The 19,339-nt window shown below is 41.5% G+C and overlaps 1 protein-coding gene across 4 annotated transcripts in view; it reads right to left on the bottom strand.

The window, feature by feature from the left end:
• SETD2 (SET domain containing 2, histone lysine methyltransferase) overlaps positions 1 to 19,339 on the bottom strand; it is a 149,764-nt gene that overhangs the window by 109,785 nt on the left and 20,640 nt on the right. For all 4 annotated transcript variants that reach the window (XR_012090645.1, XM_007984044.3, XM_073010265.1 and 1 more), the window contains exon 2: positions 1,326 to 1,341. Coding sequence is in view for 3 of the 4 variants with exons in the window: in XM_007984044.3 (XP_007982235.3) it covers positions 1,326 to 1,341 (16 nt within the window). In the remaining variant the exon portion in view is untranslated. The remainder of the gene's footprint in view (positions 1 to 1,325; positions 1,342 to 19,339) is intronic.

Raw genomic sequence — 19,339 nt, 5'->3', positions numbered from 1 at the left:
CTGTCTCAAAAAAATAAAAAACTTTAAAAGTAAAAAAATAATATTCATCTGTGACCCACACTCTAGGAAATATCAAATATCAACTGGAGCTATTGAGCTCTAAGATGAGGCAAGGGTTTGTTTTTTGGCGTGTTCTGAAGTTTTTGTTTTTTTTTAAAAAAAAAAAAGCAGTACAGGCAATTCTAATCAATGTCCCAGGTTTGGGAAACCACTGATATAGAGGAATTTCCCAACTTACTTGTTTTACAGATGAGGCAACTGAATGAGGACCAGGCCTTCTGCCTTCCTGGAGAGTTCTCTGCCTTGGCACACATCACTGTCTCTGCCTGGGTTTCCCCACCCTCAGGTAATAATACTGCTCTATGAGCAACAATTACAAGGTACAAACCTAAGAAGACTACTTCCTCCATGTTTGCCAAATCACCAAAGGAAATGGTGAGCTTTGGAAGTTCAAGACATAACATAGGTTGTAGAAAGAGCATCAGAAAAATCTACAGCAACAAACTCAATCCTAAATTAAAGATGGTGGTATACTTTCCATATGCAAAATTCTTCTAATTCATGTTCTTCAATCCACTTCGGCTATTTAAGAGAATAACTTCCCTTTCAACACAGTAAAATCTGCAATCAGTTTTCAAAATTGCATAGTAGTCATTCAAGTTGGAAAGTAAATACTTTCACATGTATTATCATGGAGCAGTGAATTCCAAATACTTTATTTTTTTGAGACAATTGTCTTGCTCTGTTGCCCAGGCTGAAGCGCAGGGGCACCATCTTGGCTCACTGCAACCTCTTCCTCCCCAGTTCAAGCAATTCTCCTGCCTCAGCCTCCTGAGTAGCTGGGACTAAGCCACCACGTCTGGCTAATTTTCTTATTTTTAGTAGAGATGGGGTTTCACCATGTTGGCTAGGCTGGTCTCAAACTCCTGACCTCAAGTGATCCACCTGCCTCAGCTTCCCAGTGTTGGGATTACAGGCATGAGCCAAATACTTTTAAGAAACAGAATCCACTTTTCAAGTTAAATCTTAAATGGAAGCTCAATACATAAAAAACAAGTAAAAGATATTTTTAGAACTTCCAACTTTCTCTACCTTTCCTAAATCTCTTGAAGCTCTAAAGTTTAAAAACCATTTTTTTTGAGATACACAACATCCCTCACTGGGATAAGTTACCATGGCTCTAAAAACAAAATTAAAAACTATTACTTCATTTGACATTCAAAATGATAGCTACATTTTGAGTATTTTCAGCTTTTACCCAATTTCTAAAATGTGTTTAGTGGTCAGTGTCATAATCATCGAATGACTAGTTAAATTATACTTACCTCATTTTCTTCTTCTCTATTTCCATTCAGCCAAGAAAACATGCAAAAGAATAAAAAGAAATCATAAATACTTAAAAACAATTGAAATAATAGTTATTTGTATTAAAACTTAGGATACTTACTACCTACAAGTATATTCTATATGGATTGTCCATTCCTTCAGACTCAGTTACATTTAGTTTAACACATATTTACTCAAGATAGTGCCACATACTATGCTAAGTCCTGGAGACCAAATTTGAATAAAGCAGCATCCCTGCCCTCAAAAAGTTCAGCTTCCTGTAAGTTACAAAAAAGAAACTTGTAACAAAAGTAATTCCAACATAATGGAGTAAATGTAAGAATAAAAATATGTATAGTGAGGCAGCAAAGAGGATGATATGCAACTCAGTTTAGTGGGAAAATAGGAATGCAAAGAATTTTTCCTGCCCAGGTGTGGTGGCTCACATCTGTAATCCCAGGACTTCAGGAGGCTGAGGCCAGCTGATGGCTTGAGCCCAGGCGATTGAGACCAGACTGGGCAATATGGTGAAACCTCGTCTCTATAAAAAATACAAAAAAATAGTCAGGCATGGTGGCGTGCACTTGTAGTCCTAGCTACCTGGGAGGCTGAGGTGGGAGGATCACCTGACCCCAGGAAGTCGAGGCTGCAGGTAGCCATGATCACACCACTGCACTCCAGTTGTGGTGATGGCTGTCTTTTAAAAAAAAAATTCCTGAAGAGAGGATTCGTTTTTGAAGAATACATTTGTGGGAAGATCCCAGGCAGAGTCAGAGATTAACACATAAAATAAGGCTGGGCATAGTGGCCCACGCTTGTAATCCCAACACTTTAAGAGGCTAAGTTGCGAGGATCACTTGAGTTCAGGAGTTCGAGACCATCCTGGGTAACATAGCAAAACCTCGTCTCTCTTAAAAATAATTTTTAGGCCAGGTGCGGTGGCTCATGCCTGTAATCCCAGCACTTTGGGAGGCCGAGGCAGGCGGATCACCTGAGGTCAGGAGCTCAAGACCAGCCTAGCCAACATGGTGAAACCCCATCTCTACTAAAAAGACAAAATTAGCCGAGCATGGTGGTGCGTGCCTGTAATCTCAGCTACTTGGGAGGCTGAGATAGGAGAATCACTTGAACCCGGGAAGTGGAGGTTGCAGTGAGCCAAGGTTGTGCCATTGTACTCCAGTCTGGGCAACAAGACCAAAACTCTTTCTCAAAAAAAATAAAAATAAAAAATAAAAAATAATTTTTAAAAGGAAGGCTAAGTTGGGAGGATTGCCTGAACCTGGGAGACAGAAATTGCATTGAGCCAAGATCATGCCACTGCACTCCAGTCTGAGCAACTGAGTGAAAACCCATCACACACACAAACACACAAAATAACACAGAATAATATGTGTAAAGAATCTATAAACCATTCAGTATTACCTGAATATAAGGTGTAAGGCAGAAAGAAGCCAACAATAAGATGGAGTAGGAGGCAGTGGTCAGGTTTCTCATGAGAAGAATCATATTTCATCTTATGGATCAATGCTTCTCAATCTCTTTTGGTATCTGTTCAACAGTCCCAAAGGCAAGACTATTCCACAGTACAATGCATCTGCTCCATAACACAGTGTGCAGCTCTCTGGGTTATGTTCTAACAAAGGTAATCACACTGACTAAGAGAAATCAAAAGCCACAAGTCTGGTGTACACTAGCACATCAAGGCATAACTAAGGGACTGTCTACTTGGAGAAAAGGAAGTTACAAAAGGACATGACAGCGAGATTTGTATTTTCAGCTAGTCACTCATTGGGCTATGTGGCAAGACTGGAATACAACAATCTGTTTTCAATGTTCCTGAAAGGAAACACACAAAGCCCTTTTCCCCAAATGTAGGCCTAACTTCACCATAATTCATTCCATTCACCAGTGTCTGTGGTAGCCATACAAAACCAAGTAATGATCGGGGGGTGGGGGCAGTAAGCTGATAATATATGAATGAGATCTGAAGCAGTGCCAAAATTAACCATTTTTTTCTACTCCAAAACCACTAAAAACCTCATAAATGTGATGTTAGCACTACTGTACTTCATCAATTCTATGATATACATTTTGCCCACAGGATGCATGCTATCAATGGTATCACAGTTTTAACTGAAAAATTTTTTCACTTCTCAACGTTCATAAAATAATCATTTTCTTACAATCGATGGCATATTAAAACCTATGGTATCTTAGATTTAAATTAGTATCATTTGAAATTTTTTCAAGAAGACAGAAGGTACCAGGAGATGTCCAACCACAGGCTTATCTGCATAGTAGGCACACATACGAAATGCTGGAAATACAAAGGTGACCAGAACACTTTCTTAAACTTCAGCAGTTCTATTTTGGACAGGCAGATGAAAAGAATAATCCTGACAAAATATGACAAAAATAGGCTCAGGTTATATTGTAAATTTGTGGAGTTGGGAGGGAAGGGAGCATAATGAAGGTCCATTTTAGAAATCAAAGAATTGTTTGACAGAAATGACAAGACGGGAGGGGGAGGTGTTTAAAAAAAAAAAGAAAAGAAATGAAATGACATTTCCCAGAACTTGATAAAATAAAATGTTTATAATAAAAGAATATACGCACAATCAGAAATTTGGAGGGAAATTTTCTCATCATTAAAAGCATTTAATGTTAATAGATAAAAATCAAATTACAAACACGCAAAAGGAAAAGTCCACAATCCAACTTTCCAGAGACAACTACTGTTAACACTTCGATCTACAGAGCTTTCTGCACTCATTTGTGCATGCACTTGGGTGTGGTTTTTAAACAGAGATCATTGTTTTTCTTTTTAAAAACATATAAGCCATTCTGTATCTTGCTACCCTCCCTCATCATAGAGCTGGTGAGCAGACAAGTTGTTTAGATGACAGAAAAATTATAGAATCACTAAATTAGATTGAGGAAGTGATCTCAAGAGAAGGAGACACAGGCTGGGTGCAGTGGCTCAAGCCTGTAATGCCAGCACTTTGGGAGGCTGAGGCGGGCGGATCACCTGAGGTTAGGAGTTCAAGACCAGCCTGTCCAACATGGTGAAACCCCATCTCTACAAAAATACAAAAATTAGTCAGGCATGATGGCAGGTGCCTGTAATCCCAGTTACTTGGGAGGCTGAGGCAGGAGAATCGCTTGAACCTGGGAGGTTGCAGTGAGATCACGCCACTGCACTCCAGCCTGGGCGACAGAGTGAGACTCCGCCTCAATAAAAAAAAAAAAAAAAGGCCGGGCGCGGTGGCTCACGCCTGTAATCCCAGCACTTTGGGAGGCCGAGGCGGGCGGATCACAAGGTCAGGAGATCGAGACCATGGTGAAACCCCGTCTCTACTAAAAATGCAAAAAATTAGCCGGGCACGGTGGTGGGCGCCTGCAGTCCCAGCTACTCAGGAGGCTGAGGCAGGAGAATGGTGTGAACCCGGAAGGCGAAGCTTGCAGTGAGTGGAGATCGCGCCACTGCACTCCAGCCTGGGGGATGCAGCGAGACTCTGTCTCAAAAAAAAAAAAAAAAAAAGAAAGAAAGAAAAGAAAAGAAAAATAGAGAAGGAGCTATAGATAAGTGAAGATATATTAGTTTCAAAATAAAGCAAGCATACTCTTGGTCTCTACTTTTCTGACATAATTAGTTCCCCCAGAACTAATTTCTTTCCCCTGAAAGCTAGGAGAAGAGACAGGGTAAAAGACAAAGAAAATTCAAGTGTAGGTAACAGAAACGGAAGTAGACTGTAATCCTCAATGTTGCTGCCCAAAGTTGGACATTACTAATTTATAATTGAGCTTATTAGCATACTTATTCTATTTTTGTTGAAGTGATTAAGCCATCAGAGGCAACAACTAGTGAATTAATCCAGCAAGATGGGCGGGACAAGAGGGGTAGAAGGCAAGAAGTTGAGAGAACTGATTTCTCAAAAATATTAAAATGACTGACCTAAAGATCCCTAAATAATAGACAGGGAGTAAAAGCTGATAAACTCAACAGGGTAGGGACAAGATACTGAGGGCTTCAAAGAGTGGATTTGGTAGAAACTAGGAAGAGAGGCAGAAGGGTCAATAAGGTGGAAGAACTGGAAATTATGGTCAGAGTATTATTTTAGAGTTGAAGTACATCATTTCCAGGAGAGTCTTCCTAGGTAGGAGACCTAGCCATGGCCAGGAAGAGTAGACTGCTGCAGCAGTAAGAGGGCAGGACCTTTTTGAAGAAATTAATACAACTGTGAGACCACAATTAACAGCAAGAACTGGCTACAAATGTTTTTAACATAAGAACACTTGTTTTGGTAAATAATATCAAGAGCAAAGAAGAGAGTTTTTGAAGAAAGGTTGATGAAACAAAGGTATGGAAACAAGAAGTTAAGAGTATTAAACCTCCTGTACTCCCTACCATAAAAAATAAGGAAGCATATGAAAACAAGTATTTAACTCCACAGGATGAGATCATGCTAGAATAGCCTATTTCTTCTTCTGAAAAACTACTACAGAGGGAAAAAAAAAAAAAGGATGTTAGCCAGTTATCTGTCAAAAACATAGTAAAGTGGGCAAGTCTGCAGCTTGCTGATGGAATTATATTTAAAGAATTCATATCAACATGAAGATAAATCTCTATTAGGACACACGGTATATATGGAAAAAGACTTAGTTAAGAGTTTTAGTCATGGCAAGCTCAAGGAACCAAAGAATGACATGACTTAAAAAAAAAAACCAACCAACCAATCTCTAGGCTAGGACATTAGAAGTAAGACTTACAAAGGGAAGCCCGATAAATAAGAGCAGTTTGGCCCTATCAAGCGTATTAATAAATACAAACAAGTTGGATAGTAAAGAAATCTATTCTGGATATCATGTCACACAAGAAATGGTTAAAGCTAAATAGAAGTATTTTTATCTACCTTAGAAGAAAAAAGATTTACAGGACCATAGTGGTTTATTTCAAACTATCAGAAAGCTTAGAAGATAAAATAATCTTATTTTGTGCAATTCTGAAAGTCGGAACTGGGATCAACAAATAGAAGTTACAGAATGACAGCTTTTAACTCATTTTTAGTACTTTTTTTTTTTTTTTTTTTTTTTTTTTGAGACAGGGTCTCATTCTATCTTCCAGGCTGGAGTCCAGTGGCGCAATCTTGGCTCACTGATGCCTCGACCTTCCAAACTCAAGTGATCTTTCTGCCTCAGCCTCCTGAGTAGCTGGGACTACAGGTGTGAGCCACCACAATGGGCTAATTTTTTTTCTGAGACAAAGTCTACTACAAAACTACAAAAACTAGCCAGGTGTGGTGGTATATGCCTATAGTCTCAGCTACTTGGGAGGCTGAAGCAGGAGGATCCCCTGAGCCCAAGATGTGGAAGTTACAGTGAGCAGAGATTGTGCCACGGCACTCCAGCCTAGAAGACAGAGGGAGACTCTGTCTCAAACAAAAACAAAACTACATGTGTCACTGCACAGGATACTTAAGTTTCCTTGTCATCAAAAATATTTAAGAATCTGGATAAGAACTTAACTAAGACAAGACAGAGAGTATTCCTGTCCTCAAGGTGGACAGCCAAAAGTGAGATCCTAGGTCTCACTCCAGACCTTCCACTGAATTTCCTAACTACAAATCAGAAATAGCTTTTTACTTTATCTTGATTTTAATAAGCAAAGACTTCAAAAACTCACTCCTACCTAAAGATTTATTACGAAAACTAAAATACAGTGTTTCTTACACTTGAGTGAAGTATAGGCCTCATTTAAAGAAAAACACTGTCAGATATAAGAATAGATCACAGTTCAAGAATTCTGACAGAAAACAAAAATTAGCCTATTAAAATTTATTTCATTTGAAAACTGTCATTGCAGAGAATTTTAAACTTAAAACTTGTCAAAATAATTTTTAAGGTCTGTAGGTTAGAAAATAATATTGTATCAATGTTAATTTCCTGAATTTGATCACTGTAATGTTTTTAGGAAATATACATTTGAGATATAGGAGTAAAGAGGCATCGTGTCTGCAAATTTCCAGCATTCCAGGAAAAAAGTAATGATGTGTATATATATGTATACAAAGAGAGAATGACAAAACAAATGCGGTAAAATGTTCTCATCTAGGGAATCTGGGTGAAGGGTATACAGGAAATCTCTGTGTTTTAAAAAATATATTTTAATATATATTTTTTGTAGACACAGGGGTCTATGTGGTCCAGGTTGGTCTCAAACTCCTGAGCTCAAGCGATCCTCCTGCCTTAGCCTCCAAAAGTGCTGGGATTACAGGCATGAGCAACTGAACCCAGTGGAAATCTCTATTTTTTAAACCATTCTGTAATTATTTTTTAAACTTAAAGATAATCAAATATGAAAAGCTGTTAAAAATTCTCACAGAGGCTGGGCGCGGTGGCTCAAGCCTGTAATCCCAGCACCTTGGGAGGCCGAGACGGGCGGATCACAATGTCAGGAGATCAAGACCATCCTGGCTGACATGGTGAAACCCCGTCTCTACTAAAAATACAAAAAAACTAGCCAGGTGCGGCAGAGGCGCCTGTAGTCCCAGCTACTCAGGAGGCTGAGGCAGGAGAACGGCATGAGCCCGGGAGGCAGAGCTTGCAGTGAGCCTAGATCCGGCCACTGCACTCCAGCCTGGGCGACAAAGCGAGACTCCGTTTCAACAAAAAAAAAAAAAAAAAAAAAAAAAAAAAATTCTCACAGAATCCCCAACCCTTAAGAATATGGGGGCCAGGCGTTGTGGTTCACGCCTATAATCCCAGCACTTTGGGAGGTCGAGGCAGGCAGATCACATGAGTCCAGGAGTTGGAGACCAGCCTGGCCAACATGGTGAAACCCCATCTCTACTAAAAATACAAAAATTAGCCAGGCGTGGTAGCACATGCCTGTAATCCCAGCTACTCAGGAGGCTGAGGCATGAGAATCGCTTGAACCCGGGAGGCAGAGGTTGCAGTGAGCCAACATTACACCACTGCACTCCAGTCTGGGCAACAGAGTGAGACCCTGTCTCAAAAAAAAGAATATGTGGACCCTTGGAAATCCTAGCGCCTCAGATGGAAAAACATTTCTTCAAATCTTCCTAAATTTATATTCTGGTAAGCACTGACAAAAATAAGCTACATAAAAACTAGACCCTGGAGTATGAGATTACAGGGGTAATGATATTGTGAAGAGAAAACTTAAAGACAGGAAAACTGGTAACAAAAGAAAGGAAGCCACCAATTACAAACCAAAGAGTATTTCCTAACATTGCTTTTAACATATCCTAGCCCAGAGGCAGGAGAGTAGTACCCTTAACTCCCTAGAAGAAAGGTGCTTGGTGTCCCCCGCCCAAAGCAAGATAGAAACAGAAATATTGGCAGGGAACTCTTCTCAATTACTAAGTGATTATCTTCACCATTAGGAAACAAGAGGAATTTCACTGCTCCTGCTGCCCCATCCTACACTGTACCTAAAGTCTTGTTTTAATTTTAGGTTTCTAAATCCTTGATCTGCTTCCCAGCAAGTACAGGTGGAAGCATCTGTTGTGGGGGAAAAAAAAGTTTGGAATGAATGAGTTAAAGTCATGCATGCTTTGACATTTACACATTTAAGCACCTATGGTGTTATATATTCAAGAGTTAAACTTCTTCCAATCTTCAGTGATCTAGAAATATGCATCAGGCAGAAATCTACAAAATTAAAACTTTTTTTTTAAATTATACTTTAGGGAGTCTCCCTCTGTCGCCCAGGCTGGAGTGCAGTGATACGATCTCGGCTGACTGCAAGCTCTGCCTCCCGGGTTCACGCCGTTCTCCTGCCTCAGCCTCCAGAGTAGCTGGGACTACAGGCGCCCGCCACAACGCCCGGCTAATTTTTTGTATTTTTAGTAGAGACGGGGTTTCACCATGTTTGCCAGGATGGTCTTGATCTCCTGACCTTGTGATCCACCTGCCTCGGTCTCCCAAAGTGCTGGGATTACAGGCGTGAGACACCGCGCCCGGCCAGAAAATTAACTTTTATCACAAAAGGTCACATCTACCTAGCTTTCTGCTCAGACTATGGTCATACACATTTTCAAACCTCTTCTAAACACACTGAGCCACATCCTGAGCCACACTATGCCAGAGTTTTGGTAGGGAATGGACGTCCTAGCTAACTACCAACAGTGAGCAGGGCTTATGGCAACTGTGAAAACTGCATCAAAACATATCTCGGTAGCACACAACCATGCTGATGGACTGCTCAACGACTTTTTTTTTTTTTTTTTTGGAGACAGAGTCTCACTCTGGTACCCAGACTGGAGTTCAGTGGTGCGATCTTGGCTCACTGCAATCTCCACCTGCGGAGTTCAAGCGATTCTCCTCGCTTAGCCACTGGAGTAACTGGGATTACAGGCATGTGCCACCATGCATAGCTGATTTTTGTATTTTTAGTAGAGACAGGGTTTCACCATGTTGGTAAGGCTGGTCTCAAATTCCTGACCTCTAGTGATCAACCCACCTTGATCTCCCAAAGTGCTAGGATTACAGGTGTGAGCCACCGCACCCTGCCTGAATGACATTTTAGAAAGGCAACACTTAACTATAAATATCACTTCTCATATCAATCAGAGGCTATTTGTTCAATAATCATTTAAGGATCCACCTTGTAAAAGCAGTGCTAGGTCTGTAAAGGCAAAATGTTAGTTCACCGTCTCTACCCCACCAGGAATTTTATACTTACTTGAAGTAACATACCACAGAGGTACATCAAATAACTATAATACAAGGTAACAAATAATAATTGCCATGAGTAGAAAAGCTAGTAAGGTGCTTTCTTTTAAGCTTCACTTTTGGGCTCACCTGGTCGCAATTTTTCTGATTCTCTATGAAAACACACCTTTAGTATTTACTACTTTGCTTGTTAGGGTGGCTTTCTAAATTTGAGACAGGACCTGCCTGTCACCCAGGCTGGAGGCAATGGCACAATCTTGGCTCACTGCAACCTCTGCCTCCTGGGCTCAAGCTATCCTCCCACCTCAGCCTCCTGAGTAGCTGGGACTAGAGGCACACGCCACTTACATCCAGCTAATTTTTATATTTTTTGTAGAGACAGGGTTTCACCATGTTGCCCAGGCTGGTCTCAGAACTCCTAAACTCAAACAATCTGTCCGCCTTGGCCTCCCAAGTGTTGAGATTACAGGCATGAGCCACCACGCCTGGCCTAGGGTGGCAATGTAATGCAGAAAAAAAATCAAACTTTGATACCTAGGTCAGAATCCTGTCCCTGCCATTTACTAACTCTATGGCTTGTGCCAATCTGTTCCCTTACTCTCCCAGATGCCTATTTCACACACTCCCCTACCCCACATCTCTATCACCATAATCTCCATGACCACTCTCAATTGATGATCCCACCACTTTGCTCAGTGTCCTATCCTCTTGCCTCAAGGACTTCCATTTTCTATGTATTTCCTCTCCTCTATCACCAGTCTCTCTCTCTCTTCTCTATTCATTCTCATTAACCAAACAGCTTTAAATAAGTTACTAGACCGGCATCTTAAAGCTAGTGATCGATTTCTTTCCTAGGCTTTCACAGACCACATTCTTCAGTTTTTCCTCCTCCCCTCACTGCTACTCCTCCTTAATTTCATTTGTTGGCTCTTCCCACCCACCCAGCTAATAGGGACTTCCTTTTGGGTACTACTTGGATACCTATTTATCTCAAATATAGCATTGTCAAAATTGAACTGATGACGATTATCCCATATACCTAATTCAGTCCTTCCCCAAGTCATTCCTATGACAGTAACACTACCATCTACCCAACTGCTCAGATCAAAACCTCATTTGTCCTTAATTTTTCCCTCTCCGCTCACAGCCCACTCCACATATCTGCTTACCCTCTTTCTGACCTTACCTCTTTCCATAGTCCTTCTTCCTCATTCTCTAGGTTTCAGTCACATTAGCCTTCTCTCTGTCCCTCAAACATTCCTAGATAATTTCTGGCTCACAGCCTTTTCATCTGCTGTTCCTTCTTGGAATACCATTCCCTCCAGATCTTCACCAGACTGCTGCTTCTCGATAATAAAATGACACCTCACACAGCCATAAAAATGAATAAAATCAAGTCCTTTGTAGCAACATGCATGGAGCTGGAGGCCAGTGTCCTTAGTAAACTAACTCAGAAACAGAAGACCAAATACTACATGTTCTCACTTGTAAGTGGGAGCTAAACCATGGGTACACATGGACATAAAGACGGAAATAATTAACACTTGGGGCTCCAAAAGATGGGGCAGTGGGTTGAAAAATTACCTAATGGCCGGGTGCCATGGCTCATGCTTATAATGCCAGCACTTTGGGAGGCCAAGATAGGTGGATCACCTGAGGTCAGGAGTTCGAGACCAGCCTGGCCAACATGCCAAAACCCCGTCCTCTACCAAAAATACAAAAATTAGCTAGGCACGATGGCAGATGCCTGTAATCCCACCTATTGGGAGGCTAAGGCAGAAGAATCACTTGAACCCAGGAGGCAGAGGTTGCAGTGAGCCAAGATGACACCACTGCACTCCAGCCTGGACAACAGAGTGAGAATCCATCTAAAAAAAAAAAAAGATTACCTAATGAGTACAATGTTCACTACTATTTGGGTAATGGGCACGCTAGAAGCCCAATCCCTACCAACATGCAACATACCCATGTAACAAACATGCACATGTACCCCATGAATCTAAAATAACTTTTTTAAAAAGATGACACCTCAAATATCATTTCCTTTGAGATTCTCCCATCATTCTATACTGTAGTACCTTATTTTATTCCTAGCCTTTATTATTATTATTATTATTTTTTGAGATGGAGTCTCGCTCTGTCACCAGGCTGGAGTGCAGTGGTGTGATCTCGGTTCACTGCAAACTCTGCTTCCCGGGTTCAAGCAATTCTCCTGCCTCAGCCTCACAGGTAGCTGGGACTGCAGGCACCCGCCACCACACCCAGCTAATTTTTGCATTTTTAGTAGAGACAGGGTTTCACCATGTTGGCCAGGATGGTCTCGATCTCTTGACCTTGTGATCCACCCACCTGAGCCACCCACAGTGCTGGAATTATAGGTGTGAGCCACTGTGCCCAGTCTTCCTAGTGGAAGACTAGGATCCCTAATATGAGGGTCGGCTGTTTATTTTTTATTTATAAATATTTTATGCAATGTCCATTTCCTCCCATTAGAATACAAGCTTCTTTAGGACAGAGATTTGGTTTTATCTTGTTTACAGCTGTATTTAACTGCCAAAAACACTACTGAGAAGATAGGAAGCTCTCAATAAACATTTGACAATATTATCACTTTTTTTTTTTTTCTGAGACAGAGTCTTGCTGTCACCCAGGCTGGAGTGCAATAGTGCAAACTTGGCTCACTGCAACCTCTGCCTTCCAGGTTCAAGCAATTCTCCTGCCTCAGCCTCCCAAGTAGTTGAGATTACAGGCACCCGCCACCGCACCCGCCACCACACCCGGCTAATTTCTTTTATTTTATTTTTTAGTAGAGATGGGGTTTTGCCATGTTGGCCAGGCTGGTCTCAAACTCCTGACCTCAGGTGATCCACCTGCCTCGGTCTCCCAAAGTACTGGGATTACAGTATCATCACTTTCTTTTTTTGAAACCAAGTCTCACTCTGTCGCCCAGGCTGGAGTACAGTGGCACGATCTCAGCTCACTGCAACCTCCACCTCCTGGGTTCAAGCGAATCTCCTGCCTCAGCCTCCCATGTAGCTGGGATTATAGGTGTTAGCCACCATGCCTGGCTTATTAGTAGTAGTAGTAGTAGTAGTAGTAGTAGTAGTAGTAGTAGTAGTAGTATTTTGAGACAAAGTTTTGCTCTTGTTGCCCAGGCTGGAGTGCAATGGCACGATCTCGGCTCACCACAACCTCCACCTCCCGGGTTCAAGTGATTCTCCTGCCTCAGCCTCCTGAGTAGCTGGGATTACAGGCATGTACCATCAAGTCTGGATAATTTTGTATTTTTAGGAGAGATGGGGTTTCTCCATGTTGGTCAGGCTGGTCTTGAACTCCCAAACTCGGGTGATTCGCCCGCCTTGGCCTCCCAAAGTGCTGGGATTACAGGCGTGAGCCACCGCGCCTGGGCAAGCCTGGCTAATTTTTGTATTTTTAGTAGAGACAGGGTTTCACCACGTTGGCCAAGCTGTTCTCAAGTGATCTGCCCACCCTGGCCTCCCAAAGTGCTGGGATTATCATTTTCTTACCTAGTTAAGCTACTTTTACGGTACTCCCCAGAAGGAATCTCAATAGTGATGGTGGTCTCTTTTAAGTTCAAATCCAGATAGTCTTGTTCAAAATCTTTCTTTCTTTCTTTTCTTTTTTTGACAGGGTCTTGCTCTGTTACCCACTGCCACCCAGAGTCTACGCTGGAATGCAGTAGCACGATCATAGCTCACTGCAGCCTCGAACTCCTGGGTTCAAGAGATCCTCCCACCCAAGTCTCCTCAGTTGGCTACATTTTTTTACCTTTTTATGGAGACCGGGACTCCCTTATCTTGCCAAAGCTATCAAATTATTTTTCGTATTGCTGTTGTTTCACCACCTTCCTCCCTCTCAGCCTCCACACCACACACATACCACATCACCCCCATATCTATCTTAATTCACTCAGGGACCACTAATGCCTTTCCTTCCTTCGACAATTATCTGAATGTCTACTAGGTACTCAGCATTATTATGCCTTTTCCTATCCTTTTCTTACCTTTCCAGATATTACTACTAAACTTCTCAACTCCTACAGCATATACTTTACAATCTAATAATCACATACAGCCTTGACTTGCATTTATTGTTCTTGTCTCCCCATACGGAGTTTAAATTTCAAAGAAACAAAGGCAACATCTTGTCCTTATTAGATAATGTCCCCTGGGCCTAACATTCCCGTTCCTATCATATGTTCTCATTACTTTTTGAATCAAAGAAACTCCTTAACAACAGTACTAGTTTTCAGCTTCCTCACTTCAAGCAATTCTTTTTTTTTTTTTTTTTTTTTTTGAGACAGAGTCTTGCTCTGTCACCCAGGCTGGAGTGCAGTGGCGCAATCTCGGCTCACTGCAAGCTCCACCTCCCAGGTTCACGCAATTCTGCCTCAGTCTCCCAAGTAGCTGGGACTACAGGTGCCTGCCACCACGCCCGGCTAATTTTTTGTATTTTTAGTAGAGACGGGATTTCACCATATTAGCCAGATGGTCTCGATCTCCTGACCTCGTGATCTGCCCGCCTTGGCCTCCCAAAGTGCTGGGATCATAGGCGTGAGCCACCGCACCTGGCCTTTTCAAGCAATTCTTTTTTTTTTTTTGAGACAGAGTCTCGCTCTGTCACCCAGGCTGGAGTGCAGTGGCCGGATCTCAGCTCACTGCAAGCTCCGCCTCCCAGGTTTACACCATTCTCCTGCCTCAGCCTCCCGAGTAGCTGGGACTGCAGGCACCCGCCACCTCGCCCGGCTAGTTTTTTGTATTTTTTAGTAGAGATGGGGTTTCACGGGGTTAGCCAGGATGGTCTCGATCTCCTGACCTCGTGATCCGCCCGTCTCGGCCTCCCAAAGTGCTGGGATTACAGGCTTGAGCCACCGCGCCCGGCCTCAAGCAATTCTTAAAGGAAAAGAGGTAAACATCTCAAAACTGACATGTAGAAAAAGCAAAATACATAGGCCATAAAATTTTACGAAATTTGCTGCATTCTCATCTAAGAACAAGGACACATGAAGACAAGTGAATTATAAAAAAAACACTGATGATAAATATATGTTATTTATGTGGTCAATAAAGCTATCAGCGATACACTGCTTTACCAAAGACACTGAAAATTCAGGTAAAGCACTTTAGGAAAAGTATGCTAACCTGAACTAGCATGAGTAGACTTGATATACAAGCACTCCTTCTCACTTGTTTAAGTCCACATCTTCAACTAGTATAGTATCTCAAACATACAGAGAATCCTACTGATCGATGTATACCAATGAAATCTAGAAAAAAATAACCTGACCATACTTATCAACTATTCTTACACCCCCAAAATAGCTGAAACTTTATTTTAACGTGGAATTACTACACAAGTGAGTAAAGCTAACTTATTTTCTTTAAATAAAGTCACTTATAACAAGAAGTGACTGTTAACAAAGCTAATCTCAAATGTGTCACCACAGAATTCCAATCAGTGAGGAAAGGTTAAGACAATAATTCCAAATGTTAACAACTGTATTTATGCCTGAAATGTTTCTCTACTTGTCTGCCAAATAGACACACTACGTAAAGTGTATTATATTCACCTGTTAAAGCAATCTGCTTTTTCCAAAACCCATAAATTGGAACTACGACAGGTGACCTAACCTGAACATTTTAGAGCCCAGTGTTGAAGACTACCGTATTCAATTGAATTCGTAATTTTATTCATTACTTTGAGTTAATCTTTTAAATTATCCACTTGTTTTCCTCATTAGCAAAAAGTGAGAGAGGAAAACTCCCAATACCAAATAAGCCTCAAAAAACAAATATGAATAAAAGCTGAAATTCATCTTTAATACAAGCCAATGAATCACACAGAAAGAGTTAACTGGCTGGGTGCAGTGGTTCACGCCTGTAATCCCAGCACTTTGGGAGGCCGAGGCGGGCGGATCACTTGAGGTCAGGAGTTCAAGACCAGCCTGGCCAACATGGTGAAACCCTGTCTCTACTAAAAATACAAAAATTAGCTAGGTGTGGTGGCAGTCACCTGCAATCCCGGTTACTTGGGAGGCTGAGGCACAAGAATTACTTGAACACCAGTGGGGTGGAGGTTGCAGTGAGCTGAGATCATGCCATTGCACTCCAGCCTGGGTGACAGAGTGAGACTCTGTCTCAAATAAAAATAAATAAATAAAAATTAAAAATTCTAAGTATCGAATACAAAGAAAGATATGAGATAGGTTTCTGAGGGAGATGGCTTTATTATAATTAGACTGTAGACTATAACTATAAACTCACTTGGTTAATATTGTTTTTTGTGAGACAGGGTCTCACTGCCCTCGCCCAGGTTGGAGTGCAGTGGCATGATCTTGGTTCACTGCAACCTCACACCCCCAACCCCTGCCCCATTCAAGTGATCCTCCCACTTCGGCCTCCCGAGTGGCTAGGATTATAGGCACACACCACCATGCCTGGCTAATTTTTGAATTTTTAGTAGTAACGGGGTTTCACCATGTTGCCCAGGATGGTCTCAAACTCCTGGGCTCAAGCGATCTGCCTGCCTCAGCCTCCCAAAGTGCTGGGATTACAAGCGTGAGCCACCACACTCGGCTGGTTAATGTTTAAACAGTACCTATTCTGTATTTTACCAGACTAAGTACTTATGTCAGCCTTCCTGTACTACTCTTGCTTAACCACATTAAATGAGAATACAAAAACAGCTCTTTCAAGTTACAGCCTTTCATGCAAATCAGCTCTGAAAAACCTACCTTCTAAATAAAAACACGAAAATAAAACCTGCGATGTAATTAAATGGAAAGACAGCATAAAGACAAGATCTCTTTTTATACATATTTCAGATTTCTTTCCATCATAAATAACTGCTTACTTTCATGTTAATATTAAAAATGCTTCTGAAAATAATTTTATTATTTCATGTTTCACAAATAAGTTTTCTTTAGTTATAAAGAAAAAAGAAAAAATATACATGGGCCGCTTTCTATTTTAGTAACATAGCAAGTACAACAATACAAAAAGTTTCTAGCGTAAGTCACCACCCGACCAAAATCAAAACACATTAAAAAACAATTAATTCAGTACTCTTATGGAACAAAAGTTTAAATGCAATAAAAATAGCCATCTTTTATTTTTTGGTTTTGGTAAAGAGTTTAAGCATTTTTTTTAATTGCAATTAATGTTTGAGGTATAGAAGGAAAAGGTTTCAAGTCAACTAACACAACTACAAGTAGGGTAAAGGCTATCCATACCTTAAAAAAAAAACACTTGAAACACATATTCTTACAAGGCAAAGCCAAATGATAATGTAGGATGATTGTGAATTACAATGCACTGAATGCACCACTATCCATTTCATATAGAAAAAGGTTAAAATAAACTGCAGAAGGCTATCTGTGTGCTAGTAAAAGGTTTCAACAGTGACTGAATAACCCTGGTACATCCATTCAATGTGGTAGGTAGTATGCAGCTTCAAAAAGTTCTAATTACAAACTTTGATCTAAAAGATCATAATAATGGGCTGGACCTGGTAGCTCCCCTGTCTGTAATCCCAGCACTTTGGGAGGCTGAGGCAGTAGGGTTGTTTGAGGCTAGGAGTTCGAGACCATCCTGAGCAACATAGTGAGACCTCGCGTCTACAAAAAATGAGCAAAATTAGCCAGGTGTGATGGTGCGCACCTGTAGTCGCAGCTACTTGGGAGGCTGAGGTGAGAGGACTGCTTGAGCCCCAGAGGCCAAGGGTGCAGTGAGATGACATGGTGCCACTGCACTCCAGCCTGGGTGACAGAGCAAGAATCTAAGTTAATTAATTAATTAAAATAAAAGGTCATAATGAAGATCTCTGTATACTGCTCCAGAAGGTACTGTTAAGGAAAAACAGCAAATTTAGTATGCTACTTTGTGGCGGGCGGGGGGGGGGGGGGGTGGTGCGGGGAATACTATATATACACTGCCTTTTTTTTTTTTTTTTTTGAGACAGAGTTTTGCTCTTGTTGGCCAGGCTGGAGTGCAATGGTGCAAACTCACTCTCTGTAACCTCCGCCTCTGGGGTTCAAGCAATTCTCCTACCTCAGCCTTCTGAGTAACTGGGATTACAGGCGCCCATCACCACCACGCCCAGCTGATTTTTTGTATTTTTAGCAGAGACGGGGTTTTACCATGTTGGCCAGGCTGGTCTTGAACTCCTGACCTCAGCTGATCTGCCCCACCTCAGTCTCCCAAAGTGCTGGGATTACATGCGTGAGTCACTGCGCCTGGCTCATTGGCTTGTATTTTCAAAATGAAAAATAAAAGTTGGGGCTGGGCATGATGGGTCACACCTGTAATCCCAGCACTTTGGGAGGCTGATGCAGGAGGATCACTTGAGCCCAGGAACTCAAGACTAGTCCGGGCAACATAGTGAGGGCAGATTTCTACAAAAAATTTAAAAATTAGCCAGGTTTGGTGGTGCAATCCTATAGTCCCAGGTACTCAGCAGGATGAGGTAGGACCACTGCTTGAGCCCAGGACGTCAAGAATGCAGTGAGCTAAGATCTCACCACTGCATTCCATCCTGAGCAACAGAGCAAGACCTTGTCTCAAAAAACAAATAAAAAAACTATCGGGGAAAAAAACTTAACAAAAGTAGATATAAAATTGTTCTGTGTTCAAGAAGGAGACAATATTCCGAATACTTAAATCTACTTTCCACCTATCTGTAATCTTTTAGGATAAGGCACTACAGTGCTAAATTTTCATTTCCTGCAAAAAGTATCTTTTGTGCTCTTAAGGTAAACAGAAAAATAAGAGCATTTTTGAACATCATTTTGCAGATTAGAATTGCTATCTGGTCTACTGATCTTTTTAATTTCTGTAAATTGCTCATTATTAACTACTAACAGTATATAACTGTATATTCATATAATAAAGCTAGTTGATCTATAAAACAAACTTTTATCAGAACTTTATCCATTTGTTTTATATCTCAAATGTCAAGTTACATTACACCAAAACTTTTTTTTTTTTTTTTGAGACAGAGTCTCTCTGTCGCCCAGGCTGGAGTGCAGTCACGCGATCTCGGCTTACTGCAAAGCTCTGCCTCCCAGGTTCATACCATTCTCCTGCCTCAGTCTCCCGAGTAGCTGGGACTACAGGTACCCGCCACCACACCCGGCTAATTTTTTGTACTTTTAGTAGAGACGGGGTTTCACCGTGTTAGCCAGGATGGTCGCAATCTCCTGACCTCGTGATCCACCACTTCGACCTCCCAAAGTGCTGGGATTACAGGCATGAGCCACTGAGCCCAGCCACATTACACCAGAACTTAAGAAAATGCA

The sequence above is a fragment of the Chlorocebus sabaeus genome, chromosome 22, assembly GCF_047675955.1.
Source record: "Chlorocebus sabaeus isolate Y175 chromosome 22, mChlSab1.0.hap1, whole genome shotgun sequence".
NCBI lineage: Eukaryota > Metazoa > Chordata > Mammalia > Primates > Cercopithecidae > Chlorocebus > Chlorocebus sabaeus.
Note: the sequence above shows the minus strand (reverse complement) of the source record. Positions and strands in the feature narration are given on the sequence as shown.